Source organism: Mustela lutreola, chromosome 7 (genome assembly GCF_030435805.1).
Source record: "Mustela lutreola isolate mMusLut2 chromosome 7, mMusLut2.pri, whole genome shotgun sequence".
NCBI lineage: Eukaryota > Metazoa > Chordata > Mammalia > Carnivora > Mustelidae > Mustela > Mustela lutreola.
This window is the reverse complement of record NC_081296.1, coordinates 7,292,812-7,318,301: the sequence shown is the minus strand read 5'-3', so window position 1 is coordinate 7,318,301 and position 25,490 is coordinate 7,292,812. Positions and strand designations below refer to the sequence as shown.

At 45.2% G+C, this 25,490-nt stretch overlaps 1 protein-coding gene across 1 annotated transcript in view; it reads left to right on the top strand.

The window, feature by feature from the left end:
* PDE8A (phosphodiesterase 8A) overlaps positions 1-25,490 on the top strand; it is a 143,804-nt gene that overhangs the window by 58,520 nt on the left and 59,794 nt on the right. The window contains exons 2-5 of the mRNA XM_059179914.1: positions 12,727-12,783; positions 15,006-15,196; positions 21,057-21,113; positions 21,955-22,009. Of these exons, the coding sequence (XP_059035897.1) occupies positions 12,727-12,783; positions 15,006-15,196; positions 21,057-21,113; positions 21,955-22,009 (360 nt within the window). The remainder of the gene's footprint in view (positions 1-12,726; positions 12,784-15,005; positions 15,197-21,056; positions 21,114-21,954; positions 22,010-25,490) is intronic.

The following is a 25,490-nucleotide window of genomic DNA, read 5'->3' as shown; positions in this document are numbered from 1 at the left end:
GTAGAAGCTTCGCTGTATGAAATATTGCTAGCCTGTAGTAAATGGGCTAGTTTGTGGAACAGATTTGCTTTGGCTTGTCGTTAAATTTATGACTTAGGTTTCCAATTTTCGTTGCATTACTTTTGCTTTCTCAAAGGACTTGGAAATTAAAAATCCTTATTTTTTATGGGGCTAGGGGAGGAAACAAGTGTTTTCTATGAATGCACTAACGAGAAGTTCGCCTGTCTTCCTGTAACTTCCAAGGGAAGACATGGCCCGTGGAGGGTGGTGCCCGGATGCTGTCTCTGCACCAGCAGCTTTTGGAGCTGCCTGTCCCCTTTGAAACTCGTGCTTTCCGAAATGCTTATGCATAGGACTACTCGCTGTTCTAACAAGTGTATTTGGGCTGTAATTTAAGACTTCTTGCACATCATTTTGTTAAAAACATATTAGACTTCTAGTTTCTAGTTCTGTGTGTGAGGAGCTTGGAAATCAACACTCTGTCCTGACAACAAGTAAAAAGCTGAAGAGATTGAAAAATCAACAACTCTTAAATCCATAAGGGAAGACACAGTGCCCCCAAGGAGGGAGAGCCAGGCGAGTGCAGGAACTCATTGCGTACCAGAAACTGCGAGCAGAAGCCGTTCAGGAGTGCCTGGCCTAGGAAAAACTGAACTCTAATTGGCCATTACCAGAGGCTCAGTGAAGGTAACTCTCAGAGGATTAGAATGTTCCGAGGGACTGTGGTATGAGGGGGCCCACGGTATTGTGAGGTTTGCCTCCAGGAACTTGACAGGATTCGCACATGTTGTCTACGAGAAACTCACTTTAAACATAAAGGCACATAGGGACACCTGGGTTGGCTCAGTTGGTTCAGCGTCAGACTCTAAAGAGTATAAATATCGGCTCAGGTCATGATCTTAGGGTCCTGGGATCTGGCGCCCCATCAGCTCCGTGCTCAGCGGGGAGTCTGCTTGTCTCCCTCTCTCTGCCTCTCCCCACTGCTTGTGCCCACGCATGCTTGACCCTCTCTAAAATAAATCTTAAAAAAAAAAAAAAAGACCACTACGTTAAAAGTAAATGGTTAAAGACCTACCATGCTGACACTAATTAAAAACAAGCAAATGTAGCTATATTAATTTCAGAGCAGCCTTCAAAGTAAGGGAAGTTACCAGGGATACAGAAGGACACCACATGATGATAAAGAGGTCAGCTCTTCAAGAAGACCTACCAGTCCTTTATGTGTATGCACCCAACAATATCAGCCTGCGTGAGACGAAAACCAACAGAACCGCAAGGAGAGAGAGAGGAGTTCGCTCTCACGGTAGGGGACCTCAACACCTTTCAGAGATGGACCTGTCCAGCATGCAGAAAGCCAGTAAGGACACGATGGAACACAATACCACTGTCAATCAAGTGGATATAATTGATATCCATAGACGACTTCACCCAATAGTAAAGTACACATGCCTCCCCCTCCCGCCAACTTCCTGTAGAACATTCACTAAGATAGACCACATTCTGTGTACAACACTTGAACAAATCTGAAAGAACAGAAATCATATAATGTCTGATTTTAGATCACAGTGGAAGTAAACTAGAAATCAGTAACAGACAACTGGAAAATCCCCAAATATGTGGAGATTAAACAACACACTTCTAAATAATACATGGGTTAAAGAAGAAATTTCAGAAGAATTTTAAAATACTTCGAGTAAATGAAGATGAAACACAACTTATAGAGATTTGTGAGATGCAGCAAAAACAGTGCTTAGAACACATAATTTAAAAAGGTTGATCGAAGATTGGTAATCTAAGTTACCACCTTAGGAAACTTGGGGGAAAGAAGAAGAGCAACCTAAATCCAAAGTAAGCAGAAGAAAAGAAATAATAGGAATTAAGGCAGAATTTAATGAAATTGAAAACAGGAAATCAGTAGAGAAAAATTGATGAAACCAAAAACTGGTTCTTTGAAAAGATCAGTAAAATCCGTAAGCCTCCAGCCAGGCTAGCTAAAAAAGAGCGGATACAAATTCTGAATATCAGAAATGAAAGAAGGAACTTCATTACAGATTCCGTGAAGTTAAAAGGCTAATATTATAAATAATTCTGTGCCCCCAGACTTGATAACCGAGATGAAATGGACCAGTTCCTTGAAAGACACAAACTGTCAAAACTCACGAGAATTTGATGATCTGAATAAGCTCATATCTAGTGAAGAAATTAAGCCAGTAATGAACAACCTTCCAAAACAAAGTACCAGGCCAGTATGGCTTCTCTGCTGAATTCTACTGGACATTTAAGGAAGAGACTTCACTAAGTCTCTACAGTCTCTCTCAGAAGGTAGAAGCAGAGGGAGCACCTCCTGCCTCATTCTGTGAAGCCAGCATTATCTTAACACCAAAACCAGATAAAGACTTTGCAGGAAAAGAAAACTACAAACCAGTATCTCTCATGAACATATAGGTAAAAATTCCCAACAAAGTACTAGTAAATCAAATAAAAACGGTATAAAAAGAATTTTGGGCCACTCCAAGTGGGCTTGATCCCAGGTAAGTGATGCTGGTGGTTCCGCAATAGAAAATCTACTAATGTAATCTATCACATCAACAGCCTAAAAAGGAAAAATCACATGATTATATCAGTAAATGCAGAAAAAGCATTTTTTAAAGAAGATTTTATTTGAGAGAGAGAATGAAGAGAGTGAGCACTAGAAATGGAAGGTAGAGGGAGAAGCAGACTCCCTGCTGAACAGGGAGCCCAATCCGGGACTCGATCCTGGGACTCCAGGATCATGACTTAAACCGAAGGCGGTCACTTAGCCAACAGAGCCACCCAGGTGCCCCCAGAAAAAGCATTTGACAGAATCAAAAGCCCATTCATGATAAAAAACAAAACAAAACAAAAAACAAAAAAACCTCAGTAAATTAGGAATAGAAGGGAACTTCCTCAAATTGGTAAAGAATATCTACAGTAAGCCTGCAGCTAACATCATACTTCATGATGAGAAACTTGAAGCTTTCTTGCCAAGATCAGGTATGTGGCAGTAATGTGTCCCCTCTCACCACTGCTTTTCAGCATCACCCTGGCAACTTCTGCTAATGCACTGAGACAAGGAAAGGAAATAAAAGGTGTGCAGTTGGGAAGGAAGACTTAAAACTATTTTTGTTTACAGATGACATAATTTATGTAGAAAGTATAAAATCGACAGAAAAACTAACACTTGACAGAATTCATAACTGATTATAGTAAGGTTGCAGTACACAAGGTTAATATATGAAAGTCCTTGCATGGGGCACCCGGTGGCTCAGTCAGTTAAGCATCTGCCTTTGCCTCAGGTCGTGATCCCAGGATCCTGGGATCCACCCCTGCTTTGGGCTCCCTGTGCAGAGGGGAGCCTGTTTCTCCTTCTCCTCCCCATTTGTGCTCTCTCTCAGTATTTCTGTGTCTCTCACTTTCTCTCTCTCTCTCTCTCAAATAAAATCTTAAAAAAAGAATTAATTGATAAGATGAACTTCATTAAAATTGAAAACTTTTGCTCTGTGAAAGACAATGGAATATTAACCAGCATCGAAAAGAAATGAACTAATTATGAAGCCATGGAGGGTGTAGAGGAACCTTAAATGCATTTGCTAAGTGGAAGAAACCAACCTGAAAAGGCTCCGTACTTGGACGATTCCAACTCTAGGATAGTCTGGAAAAAAGCAAAACTGTGGAGACAATAAAAAGATATGTGGTTAAGTGGTTACCAGGGGTGGGAGGAGATAATCAGGCAGAACACGGAGGATTTTTAGGGCAGGGAAAATATTCCATATGAATATTTGGAATATTCAAAATATCCATCATTATGGATAATCATATAATGATGGATACATATAATTATACATTTCTTCAAGTCCATAGAGTGTACAAGGCCAAGAATGAAGCCCATGGTAAAATATGGATTTGGGGTGATTATGTTCTGTCTCTATGAATTCATCTTTGGTAAAAAATGTACCATTCTGGTGAGTGAGGATGGTGATGGGGAGGGATATTCATGATGAGAGTAGAGGATAGCGGATATAAGGGAGATCTCTGCACCTGCTTTTTAGTTTGTTTTGTTTTAAGATTTTATTTATTTGACACAGAGAGAGAGATCACAAGTAGGCAGAGAGGCAGGAAGAGAGAGAAAGAAGGAAGCAGGCTCCCTGCTGAACAGAGAGCCCAATGCGGGGCTTGATTCCAGAACCCTGGGATCGTGACCTGAGCTGAAGGCAGAGGCTTTTACCCACTGAGCCTCCCAGGTGCCCCTCTAATAAATACAACCTTAAAAAGTTTATAAATACAATTCTAGGCAGAAAAAATGGGTAGCTGGCTATAGAAGCCAGCAACTCTAGACTATGTAACTTTGATTTTACTTTTAAATTAGAAATTTATTTTTTGTTTTAAAACTTTCAGTTACACATGTAGTTTTAAAGATTTCCAAATGTTGACCACTTACATCATTACCTTAAACTAAGACTTATTTATGTTAATCTTCCATAGGTAAGGGTTTTGTGAGGTTTATAGTAAAAATACACTGGTTTTAAAAAGTGACTTTAACTCTATATATCACATTAGTACATTTATTCAGTATTTTGATAAATTAAAAAATCATTTCAGTGATTAATGAGGCACAAACAAGAAAAAAGTCAGATGTAGCAAAAAATAGAATGTTATGCAATTTAAGCTGTTTTAAAAAAAATTATTTGACATATTACAAGTAGGCAGAGAGGCAGGCAAAGAAAGGAGGAAGCAGGCTCCCTGCTGAGCAGAGAGCCCGATGCGGGGCTCAATCCCAGAACCCTGAGATCATGACTTGAGCCAAAGGCAGAGGCTTAACCCATTGAGCCACCCAGGTGCCCCTGCTTTTTAGTTTTGATAGAAACCTAAAAACTGCTCTGAAAAAAATAATCTTATAAATGTATTTAGTTTGGAGGGTATAAATATGCATTTTTGCTATATAAATACCAGATAACTTCCTGTCAGGATTTTACCTTAAAACCCTTATGAAGCAGCAACCTTGGGAGAGTACATCCTCCCAAGGAAGCCTCCAGCCTGGCCGTTGCTGCTACTTGCATTGAAGGGGGGCGGTGGCACCATCATCTAAAGCTTGGGACCAAGGCTCCAGCCCTCATCCCTGATATTCTGGATCCAAGGCCTCATCTGTCTTGGGGGGTTCTTCATACTCTCTGTTGATGTCAACTGTACCCCTGCTGTATACTTACATCTCTCCTCTGCGCTTTCTCCTCTGAAACCCAAACTTCAGTTTTCCTTGGGACATAAGAACTTCTTCCTTGATTTTTCAGAGCTGGTTGGTGGAAATTTAAAATTAGACATAATTAGTAGTGGAAGTATTACAAAAAAGAAGCTTTAAAGAAATCCGTGTTACTTATGAAAAACAGTGTAGGTCAGTGCGAAGACTTAGGTAGCCCTCATAAAACAGGGCTCGTAAAAGACATGGTTTCCACAACAGAACCCCCAGCTGTGGACTGCGTCCCGAGGCTCTGATGGTTTAATGCAGGAAGGATCGGGGTGAGCAGTTGGACTCTGGCAGACTCTCTCAGAACATTCTGTCTGTTAGCTCCACACCTGGTGAGAATTTCCTCATTGCTCTAGAATGAAAGCAGGGGAGTCGTGAATGCTCGTGCATCCCCCTCCACTAGTGGGGATGGCCGTACATCACGACCCCTGTCATCACAGGCCCGGTGCGCTGCAGAGCCGCATGTCTGTCACTCTCCGAAGCTTGGCTGTCACTCTTCTCTAGAGACTGTCTTCTCAGGAGACACATGGGCTTTCAGGGGGGAAGGGTCGGAGTTTAAACCCCCATCTTTCCAGTCTCCAGAATCCTGGCTGTGGGAATTGTGGGGGTGATTCTGCATCATTTATTCTGCTGTGTGGGTCTTCATTCTTGGTGTGGTCCCTTTGGGCTTCATGAGCTAACCCAGTGCAATCTGGGCCGGCGTTCACAGTCAGGATGCTAGCAGCGGGCAGTTGACTAGCAGGCAGCCTTAGGAGCTCTGGAACAAGGCTCCGTGCTCTCCAAGTGTGCAGCGTGTGACCTCAACGTGCGCAGTAGCTGTACGGAGGCCTGGACTGAACTCCTCCCAGAGCGGGGCAGGACGCTCGTTTGTTAATTTATAGCTGGGAATCTTTCTTGTCGATATCCCGATGGTCTCTGCCTGCTGGATTCAGTGTTTCCCTGGAGGGAGCTCCGTGAACAGCGCCGAGCTCTCCCCTCCTGCTCTTCTCCTGCCTGTAGACCCTCCTCCTTCTGACAGGATGGTATGTGGTGATCCGCGGCCTCTTTTTTGAGGGTTTGGGGAGAGGCAGGTTCTAGTTATGTCATACTTCAGATTTCCGCCATTGGGATTCGAAGATTCTTAAATTTCAGTGACTCATTTAAAGCGAAGTTTAGGGATGGGTTTTCCTACGATGGGCTATTTTTTATGGCTCATTTTCTTGTCACCTTTAGAGGCAGTCTTCTTTGAGGGTTTCAGGAAAACCTTTATTTGTCCCTTGTACCAAATACATTAATATGATATTTAACAACTAGGTCCTGTTTTTTACACATGATATTTCAGGGTATCATGAAGTGGATGGTTCTTTGTGATTACCTTTGTGAATTCTAGAGTTTACCTTTGTGCTCTGAAAGAAATAGCTCTTTGGAAAAATAAAGTTTTAAAGATGCCTTAAAGTGTGTATGTGTAAAAAAAAAAAAAGTGTGTATGTGTACATGTGTGTATAAGGTTGTTTCTTAGCAAAAGTTTCTTGGAAAATCTTTTCTGCACATACTTTAAAATTTATTGGGCATTTGCTCACAGTCAGGCATTGTGTTAAACTCTTTAAATGGTGCATTTAATCCAGACCCCATTTTATGCTCGACAATGTGAGTTTAGGGAAAAAAGGACAGACCAGTTTTACCCAAGCATGTGACTTGATTTTGGCATTCAGTTGGGGAAAAAGTCTCCTTGTAAATGTTTGCTGTTTAAATTGACTGAAGGGACAATCAGGAGCAGGTAAGGAGAGAAAAAAGAGATTGGACAGTGGGGATGGAGGTGGAGCATTTGGCCTGCTGGGAGAAGAACCCAGGAGAGCCTTAGCTTTGCCGAAGGGTAGATCTTGGTGCCATCTTGTGGGTGGATCTGGAAAGAACCAAGCGGACCCACACCAGCTTCTACTGGGACGCCTTGCAGAACCCCAAATTTCCATCAACACCTAAATAAAACTAAGCCGGATATCAGAACTCCAGTCTAGAAACCAGTGGAACTGATTATGTCCTGTCCATCAGCAAGTCCTCATCACCCTGACTCCAGAATGCCCCAAAGCCATCTGCTTGTCTTCATGACAACCCCTGGGCTGCAGGGCCATCCTCTCTCACTTGGACTGCTATGGAAGCTTCCTCAGTGGTTTCCTTGCCTCTACTGTGCCTGTCCCACTGTCCATTCCCCAGCAGGGAGCCATTTAAAATATAAAGGGGATCTGTTTAAAGGGATCTATTTAAAAAATAAAAAGTAGATCCTATCACTTTCTTGTATAAAACTCTCCAGTGGCTTTTGATGAAATTTAGAATAAAACTCAAGTTTCTTGCTCTGGCTTAGAAAGCTTGGCATCTTACTGCCCCTTTCTAGCCATAACCTCATCTCCTGCCCTCCTCCCCCTTCCTTTCCTTGAATGCCCCATTCTCACCATAGGTCCCATGCGCCCCTGTTCCCTCACCTGGGGGCTCCTACTTCCGTTCCTTGTATGGCTGCCTTCTTCTCATTTAGATCTCGTCCTCCACGTTACTGCCTCAGAGAGGCCTTCCTGGACTCTGATTCAAAATAGCACCCTATTTAGTCTCCATCCCATCTCCCCCTGCTAGATAGAGATACTGTCTGTCCTGTTCTCTATTGGGTGTCGAATGCCTAGGAAACCAGTTAGCATACCGTGGGTGCCCAACAAACATTGGTCAAGTGGGTGAATGCTGCTTTCTAGGTTCTCGGTCTTATTTCCGCTCAATATAGTGAGGGTCTCGTGATTTTAGGCCTTTCTAAATGGAGCATAAAAAGACCACAGGAATTCAGTTCCCCTTAGTTGGGTCTCACTCTCATCATTATCGTTTACCAACTGCCTAACCACCCTGCTCTGAGCGTCAGTCTTTTCATCAATAAAATGGAGTTAATGAGTTTACCTTACTCAGAGAGGGAGGGCTAAATTGGATTTAAGTATGGTTGGAAGAGTATTTAGCATATAATAGGCACCTCCTTTCTCTAGTAAAACTATCATGTCAGTGCAGACGTTTTCCCCTCCTGCACGGGGTTGGGCACTTTTTCGCACTCCCTGGTACCTGGCCAGCTCTGTGCTTGGCTTAAAGCAGAGGAGTACATGGTCCACAGGTGGCTGGGCTAATTTTGACTCTTCCCACCCAGGAACTGGTGTCTCCTGTCTTGTTGAAGGTGTGTCCCTTTGCCCAAATTACCACTTTGTGTGGAGAGAAAGACAATAAGGATGTACAGGGAAAACCTGGAAGGGAAGGTTGGCTCAGGGCAAAATCTGATTTATGACTTTGCTAGAGTTCCTAGGTTTGTAGACAATTAATGTAAATTGATCCTAGCATAACTTTTGTTTCTAATAAAGGGGATGTAGGCAAAAGAATAGATCACATGATTCTTTTGTGGTTCCTAGAGTTGAGGCTTTCGTAAGAGTCCTTCCTTTATGTTCCTTCTTGAAATAAAGTAAATATGAAAACGTTCTGGAAAATGGGAGTACTGTATCACAAGTACATGTGTATGTAGAAACTAGTATGAGTATGATTTCTGGATAAACAAATGATTCCGAAAGATGAGCTCTTGAGTAAACACTGATTCAGAAATATTTCTTGAACGACTACCATGCCAGGGACTCTTTTGGATCTTGGAAATACCGCAATGAATAAAGGAGATAAGTCCGTATCTTCATAGCACGGACATTCTTAGTGGGAGAGGCAGACAGTAAAGAAGATAAATAGTAAAATAGGCAATTTTGCAAATGATGACTGAGAGCTACAGAGAAAAAAACCAAAGCAGCCAAGAGATAGGGTTGGTTTGGGTGAACAGAGGTTTTAAATAGATTCGCACTCTGTATCTCTTTTCTCTCCCACCCCCACCCAGGATCCAGATTCATAACCCTGGTTTGGCCTTGTAGTGTCACTTCTAAATGTTAGGTCCGTTAGGCAAACAAGAAATCTGATGCGTGGTTTGTCAAAGTTTCAATAGTAATTCATTTCATGTTTCTGTCAGCCATATTTACAAATATTACTTTACTAAAATACAGAAAGACTTTTTACAATCTCTCTTTAACAGTAAGTATTAATAAATACATATCTAAAAATCCAGAAGACTAAACTCAACAACTTGTATAATTACCAATATCCGTGAACATAGTGGTGTTTCTGTGTTGTCCAAAGATAGCAATTGCCTTTGAAGCTGAAAGATTACACCAAAGCTGTGATATTAAAATTAACTTAAGGAGGACTATCCTCTTTTAAATATTAATGTGCACAACCAGTTACTAAAAGGGCCATGACCTTGAAGCATTAGGTCAGTTTGATTCTGATTTTCATACACAAAGAAAGGAAGAATGCAAAAATTCTATAGTTCCGATCCCCTTTTCCAGAGCACTTGGGAAGTTGTTTACTCTTTGAGGGCCCACTGCTGACGTCCGCTCACTGAGTAATGTCATCAGATTTCCTGGTGGTGGTTATTTTGGGGGGGCAATGGTAAGTAGTTGTCCGGCTCTGCTGGGACACTGCTCGACAGAGGTCCTGAGAGCCGGATGTACCCCGTAGACAGGATGTGAGGTTCAAATGCAATCTAGTTAAGTAAATAAAGTAAGTGTTTGGTGGTAAATAGAGTTGTTGAAACATTAATGTTTTAAAATGATATCATTAAAATTATACCAAGGTAAAATTAATAATTTTTTTAAAAATCTGTAACTTCTTTTATTTCTTAAAATGAATGCAGTAGTGAGTTATTTTTGTAAGTTGAGATCATAAAGTTGTATTTTCCTTTGTCTGTGAAAGTTATTTCACCCACTTTTGGTGTGGACCGTGTGCTCAGATTGTGTTCCTGGGAGCGATAAGGCTTTGCCCTGATCTATTCATACTTTTATCTTGTCCCTCAGTTTATAATCAACACGATATATAACGTGTGTGTGTGCACACATGTACGTATTCTACAAACATCCTAGTTATCATTTTAAAATCATTTTAAACTTTATTTAAAAATAAAAATTTTAAATTATTACTTTTTCCCCCTCTCTGTTTCCTTAAGTTTGTGCTGTTGACTTTCTCAAACTTAGTGACTTGAAATCTTGGTAAATGTACCTCATTCTTGTTTGGTGACAAAAGGATTTAAGGCTGTGAATCTTGTCTCTTGAGTAAAATTTAGCAGCATCCCGTAAGTTTCGTTACATGATATTTTCATTTTTACTATTTTCCAGATAATCTTTAGGTATAATTTGCATTTCCCTCTCTGACCAGGCAACTGCAAGTTAGTATTTAAAAATTTTTCAGGGCAGTGGTGTTTGTTGATTTTGCTTAAGTTCATGTTTTTAATTTCTGGTTTAATGGCATTATGGTTGAAAAATAAAAATGGTACCATTTTTACTTTCAGCAAAGTGTTTTAAGGTTTTCTCTGTGACCTAGTGTATCAAATGTTTTTATACTATTCATAAGTATTTTTTGCTCCTTTGAGACCTTTTTATCTACTTGACCCTTCAGAGCCAATCACCTAAGAGTCCTCTGTGAGAGGCTGCGGCTCTCTGCTCACATGAGGGACCCCGGCGCTGGCTGGCTGCTGCCTTCTCTTGGGCTTCCCACTCCCGAGTCTTATGCTTTCTCCTACGAAACTGTCCCCCCGGTATAGAAAATTAGTGAAATGATTTTCCTTCTCTTTGTTCTCCTGTCATTTTCGTCCCCCTTTTCTTTCTCCTGAGTAGGTCACTGCGTTCTCTAAGCAGTGAATCTGTATCCATCCTTGTATTTCCATTCGTTCTTTTAAACTTTGTTTATAAAAACCGACAGAAAACTTTGTTCAGATTAGTCTCTCACAGTGCCTCTCGCTTTCCTTCTGAGTGCACCGCGAGCGAATGATTGCGTAGACCAGACTCTCTTTGAAGACCCTCTTGGCCTTGGCCTCGCTGCAGCCAGCCTGCAGCTCCACAGCGCGGGGGGGTTAGGTGGTGCTGGGGGAAGTCTGTCCTTCCAGCCTCCCGCCCTGTACAGCGTCCTCCTCAGTCTTAGGTCTGGAATAGTAGTGGCCCTGACTCTTCTTACGCCTTCCAAGAGATGAAATTGTCACAAAGAAGATCAGAAACTGAACTGGTGTCCCTTAGTTGGTAGACAGCAACTTCCAGCAGTGAGAAATAAACACAGACTTCCTCCATCCCAAACAGGCTTTGCTCCGTGTGTTTACTGTGGGGTAGATTGCTGCTTGAGGGGAGACATGGGAGGGGGGTGTCAGGTAGGAAATATCTTGTGGGAGAGCTTAGAGATCTAGGTCTTCTGCTGCAGATTTTTTTTTGGCCATGGAATCATACTACCACCCAGAGGCCTGTGGATCCCTTTAGTACTTAACAGTGTTTCTGGGAAAATTGCAGAAATGTGTCTGCTCCTCTGGGATCCACTCAGTGCCAGCATCCATCATTCAGGGCTATATTTCAGCCCCATAGTCTTCCTCCCCTGGGCTCCCTTATGCAGCGCACAGACTGCCCAAACCTTCCGGTGCTCCTGGGTTTGCAGTGAAATCCCAGCTACCACTTGCGGACTCTGTGGTCTTAAACAAGGTACTTGGAACCTCAGTTCTCCAACCGTAAACCTCACTGTGTTGCTGTAATGATTGAGCAAGATAACATATGTTCAGCAGTTAGCCTAGCGCCTAGTATACGCTCAGCCCCTCCGTTGGTGCTGTGATTTGATTATAACATTGCATTTACCTGTGTCATTTAGTGCTGAGTTCTCAGATAGATAAACAATTATTGATAAATACTGTGCTGGTCTGTAAAATGAAACTGTTAACACTCTCAGTGGGGCGTCCTTGGCTCTGATGTCGCATGATTCTAACTTCTGAATTTCATTATGAATGTGCCATGGGTTTTTCTTTAAAGATTTATTTATTTATTTATTTATTTGACAGACAGAGATCACAAGTAGGCAGAGCGGCGGGTGGGGGGTGGGGGGTGGGAGCAGGCTTCCTGCCGAACAGAGAGCCCGATGCAGGGCTCGATCCCAGGACCTTGAGATCATGACCTAAGCCGAAGGCAGAGGCTTTAACCCACTGAGCCACCCAGGCACCCCTGCATGTGCCATTCTTCTTGTAAGACTTCATTGTCCATCAGAAGAAAGATAGAAGCAATCAGTGTTCATTCAGTGTCTAATTTTCGGGGGCCCTTCATATTGTAAACTCATTTGATCTTTGTGACAAATGAGAAACTTAAGACTGAGGAAGGCTGAGTAGTTCGCTAAGGTCACACCCTGCGAGGAAAAGCAGAGCCAGGTCAGGCTCATTCCAGGTCTCCCTCCCTGCTCTGCATCTTCCCTGAGGGTTATAAGGAGATCCCTGGGATTCTGTGTATTAACGATTTAATTTATGTAATTTTTCTCTGGAGTAAAAAAATCTCACTTTCATCTGTGGCACTGATTAGAGAGAAATTTTAGAGTGATCTTATCTTTAAAAAAAATTCTTTTTTGAGCACACCTTTTTCTTACAGGTAGCAGTAGCTGACGTGCAGTTCGGCCCAATGAGATTTCATCCAGATCAGCTCCAGGTAATGATAAACCAATACTAAACCGTGCTGTAATTTTTACATGTTGATTTTCTTTAGGGGGAGGGAGAGGGCCTAACAGTGAAAACAGTTTTCTATTTTAGTTCATAGTAGTGGATCAACATTAAATTCCTGAAGCTGATAATAATATTCTAGTTAAACAAGAGAATGTATTTTTCTTGGACACACACGTGCGTACCTTACTTTGAAATGTTCAGCAATAAAGAAGAGAATGTGCATAATTGTTGGGGGGGCACGGAGAGCAAAGAGGGCAAAATCTTACCAGTTGACGAAGATAGAAGGGTCAACTAGCGTTCGGTACACTCACAGCTTTTCTGTAGGTTTGAAATTTTCCAGTACAAAAAAGCAAAAGCATGGTCTTTCCTGTGTTGCTGAATCAGCTCTTTCAGAAAATACTTAAATGAGCAGATCCAAAGTATTAGACAACATAAGCTGTTGAAATTGAGCTCCAGTGTTATTCGATGGTTCCTGCAGACCAGCCATGGTTACTGTTAGGACGGGCAGAGCTGTGCTCTCTTCATTCTTGGCATTTGTGGTGGACTTGCACTTGGGTAAACTCAGGAGGACCTGAGCCTTTGGGGATAGGGTCTCCGGCAGCGTTGCGGTCCTTCTCGCAGGCTCCCTACCTCCACCTTACCACCGTTGTCCTCATGAGTCCATCCAGGTCTGAAGGGACAGAAGGAACAGTGCACTTCTGACCTAGACCTGGCCGGCGTGGCGGGGGGTGGGGGGTGGCGGTGGCGGGTGCCTGGCTGTGGAGCGGAGACATGGCAGATGCAGGCCTCACCTGATCCAGGCCAGGCAAGGGGACAGCAAGCCGTCATCCTGGGCAGAGGCACAGGTGCCACCCCTTGGGCCTGGTGCTGTGCCTGTGTCACTTAACTGACGGTTTTCTTTATTTTGTCATTTGCTATTGATCAGAACTTTATTAATTGATTTTTATTGAAATGAAGACCTCTAACATTATATCGGTTTCAGGTGTACAACAGTCATTCAGCATTTATATACATTAGGAAGTGACCAGCACTATAATTCTGGCTACGTTGTGTCACCATATAATGTTCTATACTGTTAACTGTAATTCCCCTCCCATGCATATATATTTTATGACTGGAAGCTTACCGTATTTATTTATTTATTTGAGAGCACAGGTGAAGGGGTTGTGGGGAGAGGAAGAGGAAGAGGAAGAGAGAGAATCTTAAGCAGGCTCCAGGCCCAGTGCTGGGCCTGGAGCCTGACGTGGGGCTCGATCTCACAACCCTGAGATTCTGACCTGGGCCAAAATCAAGAGTCAGGTGCTTAACTGACTGAGCCACTTAGGCACCCCTGGAAGTTTACTCTTAATCCCTTGCCCTAAGACAAGTATCATATGATTTAACTTATATGTGGAATTTAAAATAGTAAACCACCATCACCAACAACAAAAAGCAGAAGCAGACTTAGAACGATGTGGTGGTTTCCAGAGGGAAGGGAGGTTGAGGGATTGCCTGGACAGTTATGAGGTATTATATTTGGGTCTGCTTGAAATATCTTGTCATCAAAGTCATTTTTTTTTTACGTTGGAGGAATTACATAAAATCTTGAGTCAAAACATTTAAATACACTATTTAAAGTTTTAACTATTTGGGGTGCCTGGATGGCTCAGTGGGTTAAGACTCTGCCTTTGGCTCAGGTCATATCTCAGGGTCCTGGGATTGAGCCCCACGTCTGCTTCTCCATCACCCCCTGCCTCTGACCCCCCACTCAGGCTCCCACTCTCTCTCTCAAATAAATAAAATATTAAAAAGAAAAGTTTTAAGTATTCTAAAAGTTTGACTAAAATAGTTTCAGTTTTTGCCATCCAAGGAACTTGTCTAGTTAACTTACTGTTAACTAAAATTAGTATTTGGGTGTTGTAGTTGAAATAGTTTCAAGATAAAATGCTTAAGCTTTTGTTGAGTTTGCCAGTGGGCTTATTAGCAAAAGAATATGACCCATGCACTTGGACATCCAGACAAGAGCAGATAAAATAGCACTAATTTGGGGGAGCTGAGTGCTAATGTCTGTGAGTTACGTGTAGGAGGATTTCTGTCAACAGATTGCTGTGTTCACATCTGTGTACTTACCTTGAAAACACTTGGGAGTTTTCTGTGGCATGTTAAGAAATGACCAAACAATGACTTTTTTTATTCTTCTTAAAAAGTGCTCGTTCTTTTTTGATTCAGGTACTTTTAGTGTTTACCAAAGAAGATAACCAGTGTAATGGATTCTGCAGGGCATGTGAAAAAGCAGGGTTTAAGTGCACAGTTACCAAGGAGGCTCAGGCTGTTCTTGCCTGTTTCCTGGACAAGCACCATGACATCATCATCATCGACCACAGAAACCCCCGGCAGCTGGACGCAGAGGCGCTGTGCAGGTGAGTCTGGGACGCGGGCCTGAGTAGCCCCATTGGCTTGTGTGACAGAAAGAACAGCCCAGAAATACACCAAGTAAAATTCACTGTCTTCTAAGGTGCCTTCTGTGCACATAAAGTAAGTAAGACATAACGACATCATTATTTCTAGGACTGGCCTTCATCTGTTTTGTTTCACTTTGCTTTGCTTAAAACAGTTTAATACACACACACACACACACACACCATTAAGTGTTAAAATGAAACTCCGTCTGTGACTAACTACAACCATCACCCACAGATGATGGCAACAGGAGCTGATGAAATGTTCCAGATGTTTTTAAGTTATAAAAAATTGAAAATTGTCTTCTAATGTTAGGCAAATGTGCCTTGTTTAGAGCACTTGCAGAATATCAGAGTGTGTGAACTGGGTTGCTTCATAGGAGGTTTCAGAGAACCGTAGACTGTCATGTGTGCAGTCCTCGACTCTGTTCCCGCCCCCGGCATCCCGTCTCTGTTGGGGTGGGATTCCCAAGGGGAAGCTCTGAGCAGCAGAAGTTCTTTCTTGCTGAGTCCAACTTAATCCATCCCAGCCTCCTGTGGTCCCTTCCAGGCGGTGGCCCTCGTAAGTGCGGCTCCAGAACCGAAAGTCTCAGGCAGGTTTGAATGGCCCGGTGAAGAGTAAGCAGGACGGCCGTCTTCCCTGTGCTGTGCAGGGAGCGGATGAGGACGCATGCGGCCCCCAAGCATACTGCTTTCCTGAGGGCTGTGTCACGGGCCCGGCCAAGGAGCTCCGGTTTTTCTTGCTAGCTGTGTTCTGTCGTATCACCTCCACCTTGTGGCTGAGCGTGTGTGTCTGTTTTGGCTGGGGTGGGGGTGGTCCTTATGCCATAGTTAGTGAGTTTTCTACAGGCAAGCGTAGGCCCTAATTTAATTTCCTAAGTTACTTTCATCTTGATTCTGGCCATGCCTGGTTTAAAGGTCATCCTTTTAAAGGAACCTGCCCACTATGGAAGTTTCTTTCAATGAGTTATTCCTGGCTCTCCCTCCTGAACCTGTCCCTCTGCTGATGTATACAGCGCACGAGGTCTTACCCTGGCAGAGCTCTGTCCTTTCCTCCCTTTTCCTTTTGGGATACCTGATCAACACCACCGGTGAAGGGTTTTTCAGCAGTTGCTGACTTACCTAAACAACTAGCATTCATCCATATCTCTCTACTAGGGACATTTGGAATTCCTTACACTCCTTATCAGCTGCCTTGATGAAGGCCAAATATTCTGTGTTTGTGATATTTCCAAATCCACCGGTTGAGGAGCTGTACTTTGCGAGTCTTCTTGGTTCTGGGCACTGTCTTTGGTACTAGAGCTCCACAGGCAAGTAAGATGCGTTCTTGCCTCCAGAGAGCTACCGTTCTAGTTGGCAGATGAGTGTCTCAGCATAGGCTCTAAGTGCCCACGAGGAACACATGCGAAGAGCTGCGGGGGCCTGTGTCAGGGAGAGCCACACAGGACGTTGGGCCTGAGTTGTAAAGGGTGGGGAGGAGTAAGAAAGAGAGGTGCGAAAGACCTTGCAGGTGCAGGAGCAGCATGTGTCCGACCAGGCGGCTATACGGGGCTTCTCGGCTCAGTATGGATGGCTGCAGGGCTGGGCGGGCTGGGACGTGGCTGGGAGCAGGCAGGAGCCCCATCAGGAGGGCCTTAGGTGCTGAGCAAAAGGCTTGCACATCAGCCTGTGGGCAGCTGGGATGCTGATGTGGCCAGTGCAGGGGCGCGTCGGGAGTCCGCGGAGGGTCTCTGGCTGCCAGCTGGAGCGCAGAGAAGCCGAGGCTGTTGGAGGCTGTTGGAGGCCGTCTTGTGCCTGGTTACAGGCGCTTCCTGTCAAGAGACCCATGAAGCTGACAGACGAGAGCTGGCCACAGCGGTTCAGAAGCCAGCGGTGGGCTGCTAGCCACCTCCGGAGCTGGGAGGGCAGGGGACGGCCGGGATCCCCACTGCGGCTGTCCGCTCTCATACCCTGGAGGCCGAGCCGCCCTCCGCACACTTGAGTCCTGAAGCTGAAGGACCAGCCGGACCCACGGGAAGGAGATGGGAAGGTGCTCCGCGTCACTGTCATGGTCGCACTAAGCCCGGGACGCTGGAGCTGTGGGGCCAGAGAAACCGACGCCTCTCCTGAGCCCCCGAGCCCTGCCCGCAGCAAACCACCCCCCCAGTCCCTGCTGCCTCTCTGGTCTTCACTCTCCGCATCTGCTGGGACCCCAAGACCTAGAGTGGAGGCAGAGACCTGGGTTTTTCTGCCACGTTGCGAGGAAGGACCAGAGCCTAAGGAGCGCGGGAACAGCCCTTGGTGTGTTGTGGCTTGGGGGGCGGCAGAGCACCCCGCTTCTCCGGAGCGGGTGGGGAGCGGGAGAGAGCAGCCGGCGGACTGTGCGGCTCACCTCTGCCTGCCCGGGGCCGCGGCGCTGAGCAGGGGCTCGCCTCTGCTGCCTCTGCTGCCTCTGCTGCCCTAATCCACAGGCCCAGCCCCGGGGGAGGAGGGCCGCCAAGGGCCCAGCAGAGGCGAGCAAGAGAGGCTTCTGTGACCCTCTCCTTGGCAGGCAGGCTCCCGCCTGGCTGGATCCCACCTCCCTTCAAGGGTGAATGACGGGGATAAAGGCCTGTGAAGAGCCACCAGATAACGGAGGGGAAAGAACAGCCTTGAAGACAGAAAATGATTCACCACAAGAAACCGAAGAACCTCTCAGAAGCCTGTGCCTAGGATACTCAGGAGAGATGGAGAGCTGTTCCTTCGTGCGCCAGGAGCAGGGCTCTGCCGTGAAAGGGAGGACGGGAGGGCAGCCTGCCCGGGAGCCCGAGGGCACCTGCCTAGCGGGTGTGCGCCGCACGCGGGAGCAGGATTCCGCTCGGGTGCCGGACGCCTGGGACCGCCTCTGGGTTCACTTCGGTCCATGGCTCCTTTTCACCATGGTCAATTCCAGTCTTTCCTATCCCAACTCACTCCCCACGGCCAAGGGAGCAGCAGCGACGTGCGAGTAATGGAGCTATTGTGAAAGTTAACTCACCAAAGGGCTTTGCCAGGCTCCCGCAGTCCGCCTCTGTGCCCCGGCCTTTCCTCCGGACTTGTGCTGAGACCATCACCAGATGTGGAGAATGGTGGTTGCCCCCCATGCCCACGTCTACTCTTTCCTAGTAACAGAATTTCTAGTGTTTAGCGGGGCCTTTGGCCACCTAGAAAATGCACGCATTCCCCAGCTTTTCTTGCAGCTGGCCAGTGGGAGTGTCCTGTGCATCTTCGGGAAAGTATCCTGTTTCTAGAATGTGGGTGTCACAGCTCGAGTGTAGCCCCTGTCTCAGACCACGAGGAAAAAACCGTGTGGAGGCAAGAGTCAGGAAACCTGGCCCGAGCCCGGCTCCCAGTGCTGCTACTGCCACCGCCTCCAGCCACCTCCGCGCATCTTCTCTGTGGAGAACAGTCTTGCCTAAGCTGTTGTTTGGAGTTTTCTCCTATGCATTATCCCCTCAAGTCCTAGTGCTTCCCAGCACGCTCACATGGTCTCTCAGAATCTTGTGCTAGAGATTCGCACCTTCTCTCTTCTCCGACTTCTTAGATCCTGTCTTCCTGACATCTGGGTGTACAATTTTGATTACGCTGAGTAATTTCTTTCTTCATTTTCCTGAATCCTAAACTAAAGGGTTGTGTTTTTTCGTTTGTTTGTTTATCCCAACCCAGTTTCCTTACATTTCTATTTTCTAGTCCGTTCTTCCTCCTTACGGACCAGAAAAAGTCAGGAGTACCTCTGCCATTTCATACAGTGTTGGCCTCCTTTGCAGGTATCACCTTGCTTCTGGGTAAACGTGGCCTTCCTTTCTGCTTTGTCCTTAGTCCAGTGCCCGCCCTCCTTCCTGTGTCCTGAGCAAGTCATCCAGAACGACCTTGTGAGTGGATCTGCACAGTTACCTACTTGCTATTTATACCATTCAGGTCTCTGTTTTTCTTCTAAAAGGAGGAGAGCTGATTTGAGATAGCTGACTGCATACTTAAATTCGCCTTTTCTTTCTTGAAATCTTGGTGATACGATGGAAGTATGAACACAAGAATAAGTACATGCCCTCAGAAGTCACAGAAATACCACTCATGGGTGCCCATCTCTCCCTGGGTAGGATTCGTGCTGGGCTCAGTAGCAGCCCACAGTTTCAAGAAGTGAGCTGGCCTTGTCTGTGTGAGTGTCCACTGTGCCAGTCAACTTACACACTTGGACAGCCCTTCCTGCTGCTCCCGGCAGGTGAGCGTGGCTCTTTTCCAGGCAGGGAGACCCTGCTGGACCCGGGACAGGCACCTGGTCGGCAGACCCGCAGTGACCCGTCCAGGGGTTCTTCCAATTAAGTAGCCATGCGGCACCCTGGAGGTTGGCTTCCTCTGGCATCGACAGGCAGACGGAAACTGAGTGGACTGGACACTGGGAAAAGCAGAAGCACGGAGAGAGAGGTGTGAGCCGTGCGGCCCACGAGAGCCGACTGGCTCGTCCCTAGAGCTGCATGTCCGTCCCTGAGCAACTTCCGTACCCCACATCCAGTCTGTGTCTGTCATTATACTCAGCCTTGAGAACATGAAGCCTCCATGCTGTGAGGCAGGGCTGTGCTGGGTGACATGGCCATGCCGCTCGTTTAGGCATCCACTGTGACTGCTTTCACGCGACAGTGGCAGAGTGGAATGGCTGTGACAGTCGGCCCGGCTCACGAAGCCTGGAACACTTGCCATCCGACCCTTTACAGAAAAAGTTTGCCAAATGGAGGTATCCGTCGTGTGTGCTGAGTTGATGTCCTCGGATGCGTCTGGAAAGGCTACGTTCTGTAGCATCCTTGGGAGAATTGGGAAAGAATCACGCAGATGGTTTTCTGTGCTCTGTGACTCAGGAGTGGTTCTGGTTCTTGAACTAACAGAACAGAGATCATGCAGTAAGTCTTGGCTGTTCTCTGTCCCATCCCGGACGCTTGTCTGGGAGGCCAGCACACTTCTGACACGGCTGGGAACGGTCGCTCCGTTCTGCTGAAGCCAGTCCCGTGTGAGTGTCTTCCTGTCAGCCCAGGGCTGCCTTCCCCCTTCCTGTGGCGGGGCTCCGCATCTGCCCCGGTGTCCCGCCTGCCTCCCTGCCCTCCTGTCAAAGTGTAGGGTGAGCTCTTGTCCATCCCCAGCGGACCCGTTGCTCCACCCCCTCCTAATCTCCCGGGTCACGTTGATTTCTGTCCTGTCTGATTGGCTGCGTTTTTGTTCCTGGGAAGCGGCTTCTCCAGAAAGGGTGAATGTACTCCGTGGGGAGCCTTGTACTCCACGGGTTAGTGGGGGCCGCGACCCCCGTGTCTCCTCCCCAGTCCTCCATTCTTCCTCTTTCTGTCAGGTGGCGATTCTCTGCTTTCTGACGAATTAGAACATCTTGCATTTCCTAGTTTTGAATTTCTGTTGCTACGGCTTTTGCCTACCTAGGAGCTCTTTGTTTGTACTGCTTAGGGTGCTGACCTTTGGGCTTTGTCCCCACTGTAACCGCGGCCATCAGCTTGCGGTAACACACATGTACTCGCATTTCCCTTTGGCAGGGAGAGACCGATAACCCCAGTCACGTAAGCCCAAGTGTGGGGAGCGTTCTCCCCCTGGGCCGCTTGGATTAACGAAGGCCAGAAGGAGGAGCAGGCCATTAGGGTGACTTGTCTGCTGAGTGTGGCTTGTGCCCTAGAGGGAGGAAGATCAAATAGCCAAGAAGGTAAAGCTAGAGTGTGACTTGCTCCCTCTTCTTCCTCTCCCCAACTGTAATCATTCTACTGAGATTCGGTGTATTTATTTTTTTTTTTTAAGAATTGCTTTACATTTATTTTAAAATTTGTTTTCTTTAAAGGTCTATTAGATCATCAAAACTCTCTGAAAACACAATTATTATTGGTGTAGTACGCAGGTAAGCTTTCATTTTTTTTGAGGTTGAAGTTCAGGTATCTGTGTCGTGTTGGCCTTTAGCAGGGGCCTAAGTGCCCATGGTCTATGACAGGTGTGACTCTTTTTAGTGGCATTGTGTTCTTTCTTATTTTCTTCCACTTCACCAGTTAACTCCCTGATGGGGGTTTCTGCTCTCGAGTGAGCTTTTGTGATTCTGGACTGCCGTTCACTTTAGAAACAGAAAAACTACGAGAGACTTCCCATTCCTAAAAGTAGGAATTTTATCCAGGGACACTTCCCAAGGGCTTTCTGACTCCCAAGTATCTACGAAGTTTTGATTCATATGTAAAGGGGGAAGTCTTTTATTTCATCCTGAAATTGGAGGTAAGGAAGAATAGAAATATGTTAGGAGAAGGGCAGTATTCAAATAAATGTTATTTAGCTTAAATACTTTTGTAGATAGAAGAAAGGATTCTTTGTTCTTTAAACTTTTTCCCAGAGTGTTTAGGGGAGAAGAGTTTTTTTTTTGTTTTTTTTTGTTTTTTTTTTTAAAGAAACTTCAAGTAGAAGAAAATGGGGAAGAATTTGAATTAAAATTCTTACATATCAAGTAGATATGTGGTTACTTCTGTATCCTGGCCATTAGTGCAGAGTCTCTGTAATTCAAGCGTTGTCAGAAAGTGACAAACACAACTAAAACAGAAAACTATTTTCAATTTTATACTTCTGATTGGTATATTAATTTAATTTCATCAAAAAGTATTTAACATATGACAGTCCTAGTATTATGTAAATTAGTGAATAAAGAGGTGAGCTGTAATTGATAAAAATGGTCTCTAACCCTTTCCTGTGTTCTTCTGAAGGACGGATAGAGAAGAATCATCTGTGATGCCCCTCATTGCTGCTGGCTTTACGAGGGTATGTACCCACTTCCTTGTTATGCGAGTGTAATTCAGCATGAGAAATTGAATTTTATCTCCATTGAGAGCCAGCAAAAGTTTTGAATTCATTTGAAGAAAAACGTTTGCTGTCCTTGTGCTGTTACAGTTTGGTTTAACTTTTCTAAAGTTCTACTTGGTAATCTTAAAAATCTACAACACGTTACGTTTCTGTGCTCTCTAACTTATGCCTGCTAAAGTCGTCTAAACATCATAACATCTCCTGTAATGGCATACTGACTCAGAGTTATGTCATACGATGTGTTGTTACAATGCTGACGTGTATGGGTGCAACTTGAAAAGCAGTTCAAGGATTCTGGAAATGAGGCAGCCCACACACGACCCCTCCACTCTCGGCGCTCATCTTTTGGGTTTCCCTAAGCCAGAAGACTTCTAAAGGCTTTGGTCAGTTGCCAGTGAGCCTTGGGAATCATGATGGAGAGAACTTATGTAAGCTGATTCTGGGACACATTTATGACCTAAATTTATATGTGAGAGGTAGTCCAGACGCCCCAAGCCACAAATTAAGATTAAAGTTGGGGGTGCCTGGGTGGCTCAGTGGGTTAAAGCCTCTGCCTTCGGCTCAGGTCGTGATCCCAGGGTCCTGGGATCGAGTCCCACATCGGGCTCTCTGCTCAGCAGGGAGCCTGCTTCCTCCTCTCTCTCTGCCTGTCTCTCTGCCTACTTGTGATCTCTCTCTGTCAAATAAATAAATAAAGCCTTTAAAAAAAAAAAAAAAGACTAAAGTGGAACTAGCTGGTGGGTCATATTCCTGGGTACCGGCAGAAGCAAATGCAGATCCTCTCTAGAGCAAGACACCGTCATCTCTGGCCTCAGAGAATCTCTGCAAGTAATTGTTCGAAGGCAACTGGCCACATTCCACAGAAGCGGACCAGTCCACAGGCGATGAGGCATTGCGAGGGAGATCTAGCGGGGGAAAGACAGCAGAAACAGACCCTCACGGCCCATACACACCAGAATTATCAGACTCAAATCATAAAGGAATTATGCTTATTATATGTACAGAATAAAAGACACGCTTGCAAATGTCTGCAAGAAATAGGAGAACTATAAAAAGTGACACAGCACATTCTAAGCAGAACATAATTGAATTTTGGAGAAGTGAACACATCATAACTGAAAAATTTAAAACGTAGTGGGTCTGAAGAAATTATCTAGCATGTAGCACAGAGATTCGATAATAGAAGGTAAGTTAGGGAGGTTAAGAAGTGTGGAGGATAGAGTGGATGGTTTAGCGAATACGTAACTGGAGTTCTAGGAGAACAGGAAAGAGAATGGGGCAGAGGTGATATTTGAAGATAATTTTCCAGAACTGATGAAAGACTGTAGTCCACAGACGCAGAAATTCCAACAAATCCAAAGAAGAGTAAAAAGAAGACCCATCATAGTGAAAATCTCACCAGAAAAAAAAGATGACCTTCAGAAGAATGATGACTTAACAGCTAGCTTCTCAGCAGTGATAAAAGGAAAATAGAAAATAGTGGGATGTTACTTCCAACGGGATGAAACTACTGCTACCCGGAGCGGTAACCCAGCAGAGGGCTTCCTACGAAGAGGCTGACACAGAGTCAGCCCTATGGAAATGGGGAGAGTTTGTACGGGGTCTGCTTCAAGCCGAAGGAGGTGATTCCCAAGCGGAAGTCTTGAAGCGCAAGAAGGAATGAAGCCAGAAATGCTGACTCTGGGGGTAAACATAAGCCCCCAATACTGTATAAAAGAGTCATAGTAATGTCTCATCGGATTAGAGCTAACAGCGGGAGAAGGATGCCTAGCCGAATCCTTGTTCGCCTTACAGGGCATAAAATTCAGAGTCCTGTTTCCCCAAGTGCCCTGTCGGAGGCAAAGGATTGAGAAAGGACTCCACTGCTACCACAGATGAACTCGAACAGAAACTTGAAGAGGAGGGAGGAGGGATGAAGTGGAGGGAAGTAGGGAGCAGTGAACCTGCCGCGCCCGCCTCCCACGGCCCCACCTCTGCGGCTCTCCCTCCTCCCCCTGCGCATGCGCGCACACAGGTGTGCGAGTGCATGAACAACCTGCCGTGGACCTTTATTTGTGGTTAGAGAACATATGAAATGTAAGTAGAATATGATCTGTCATGTTAGACCTAAAAGGAAAAACACAGACTGGAAGGTTTAATACTCTTCCAACCGAGGGGATGTGCCAAAAGAAAAATTTGAACAATAGGTCAGTCTCTAAATTCTAGACTATCTTAGCAAAAACGTAGGCGTTTTCAAGGTTTGTGGGGAGGAGATGGAGGTAAAAGCGTTCTCAGGGCTTTATCTAGCCAACATGGGTGGGGGGAGCGGGTGGTGAAAGTATTCTGACATTTTCTTCTGGGAAATGCGCAGACTAGAACATTCGTTCTCTGGGAGATAGTCGATTCTGGGGGTGATTGGCATCTTGTTTGCGAATAGTAGTAAAGAAATTTGTGTCATCCTTTGAGATCAGGAGAAGGAAGGAACCATTAATAGAAACGTTTAACAAACCTTCCAAATTCACGAGAGGAAATAAGAACTTTATAGCAACTTGGTCAGACTGGCTGACAAGGAGAAGGAAGCAACAGTGTGAAACCAGTCATGAAGACACAGTAAGACAGGAGTAAAATCAAGTGTATGCGAACAGACTAATTTCTCCCCATTTTTTTTTTTTTTTAAAAAAGATATGCTGCCAGACTGGTTTATTAAGTAGGTTATATGACATTTCTAAAACAAAATGATAAAAGCTTAGTAACAAATGAACAAAGGTAGAAAGTAAATGCAGACAAAAAAGAACACAGATTCCAATACTAACATCCAGTAATATGGAACTTAAGATTTTATTTTATACAACACAATTTTATATAAAAAGCACACATTAGATTATTGTTAGTTTTATGGTTCCCCCCCCTTTTTTGGGGGGCAACCCCCAGAACATACACCAATCTCAGCACCTGCCCGCATTGCCTCACCTCCAGGAATCCATACTAAGTTGTCTGAGAAAAACCCAGGGCAGCCAGTGGGAAGGTCAGTGTTCCTGTAAGTACAGAATCCGGGGTGGAGAGCTGTGGAACCTTCTCGCTGGTGGATCCCAGATCGTGCCGCACTCCAGCCTGCTGGGCAGAGCACTCCCACAAGGACAGAAACTGGCCCAACTAACTCTGCAGAACTTTATGTTATTACTCTTGGGCTTCCGAACTGGCTTTATTTATCTGTCTGTCTGTCTATCTATGGCTATGGCAAGGACCTCTGAAGCTTCCACTTTCTAGTGAAACTTGGGGATAGATGATGTGACCTGGCCGTTTGCTTCCAACGGCCCCCAGAAGTCCTGAAGCTTTATATTCGTAGGAAGTCTCTTTGAAAGGGCATAGATGCGTGTTGGGAATGTGTGTGTTTGAAATTCCCCGCAAGGCAGCGCCCTGGCAGAGCTGTGTGGACTGGAGAGAGCGTCCTGGGAGAAGG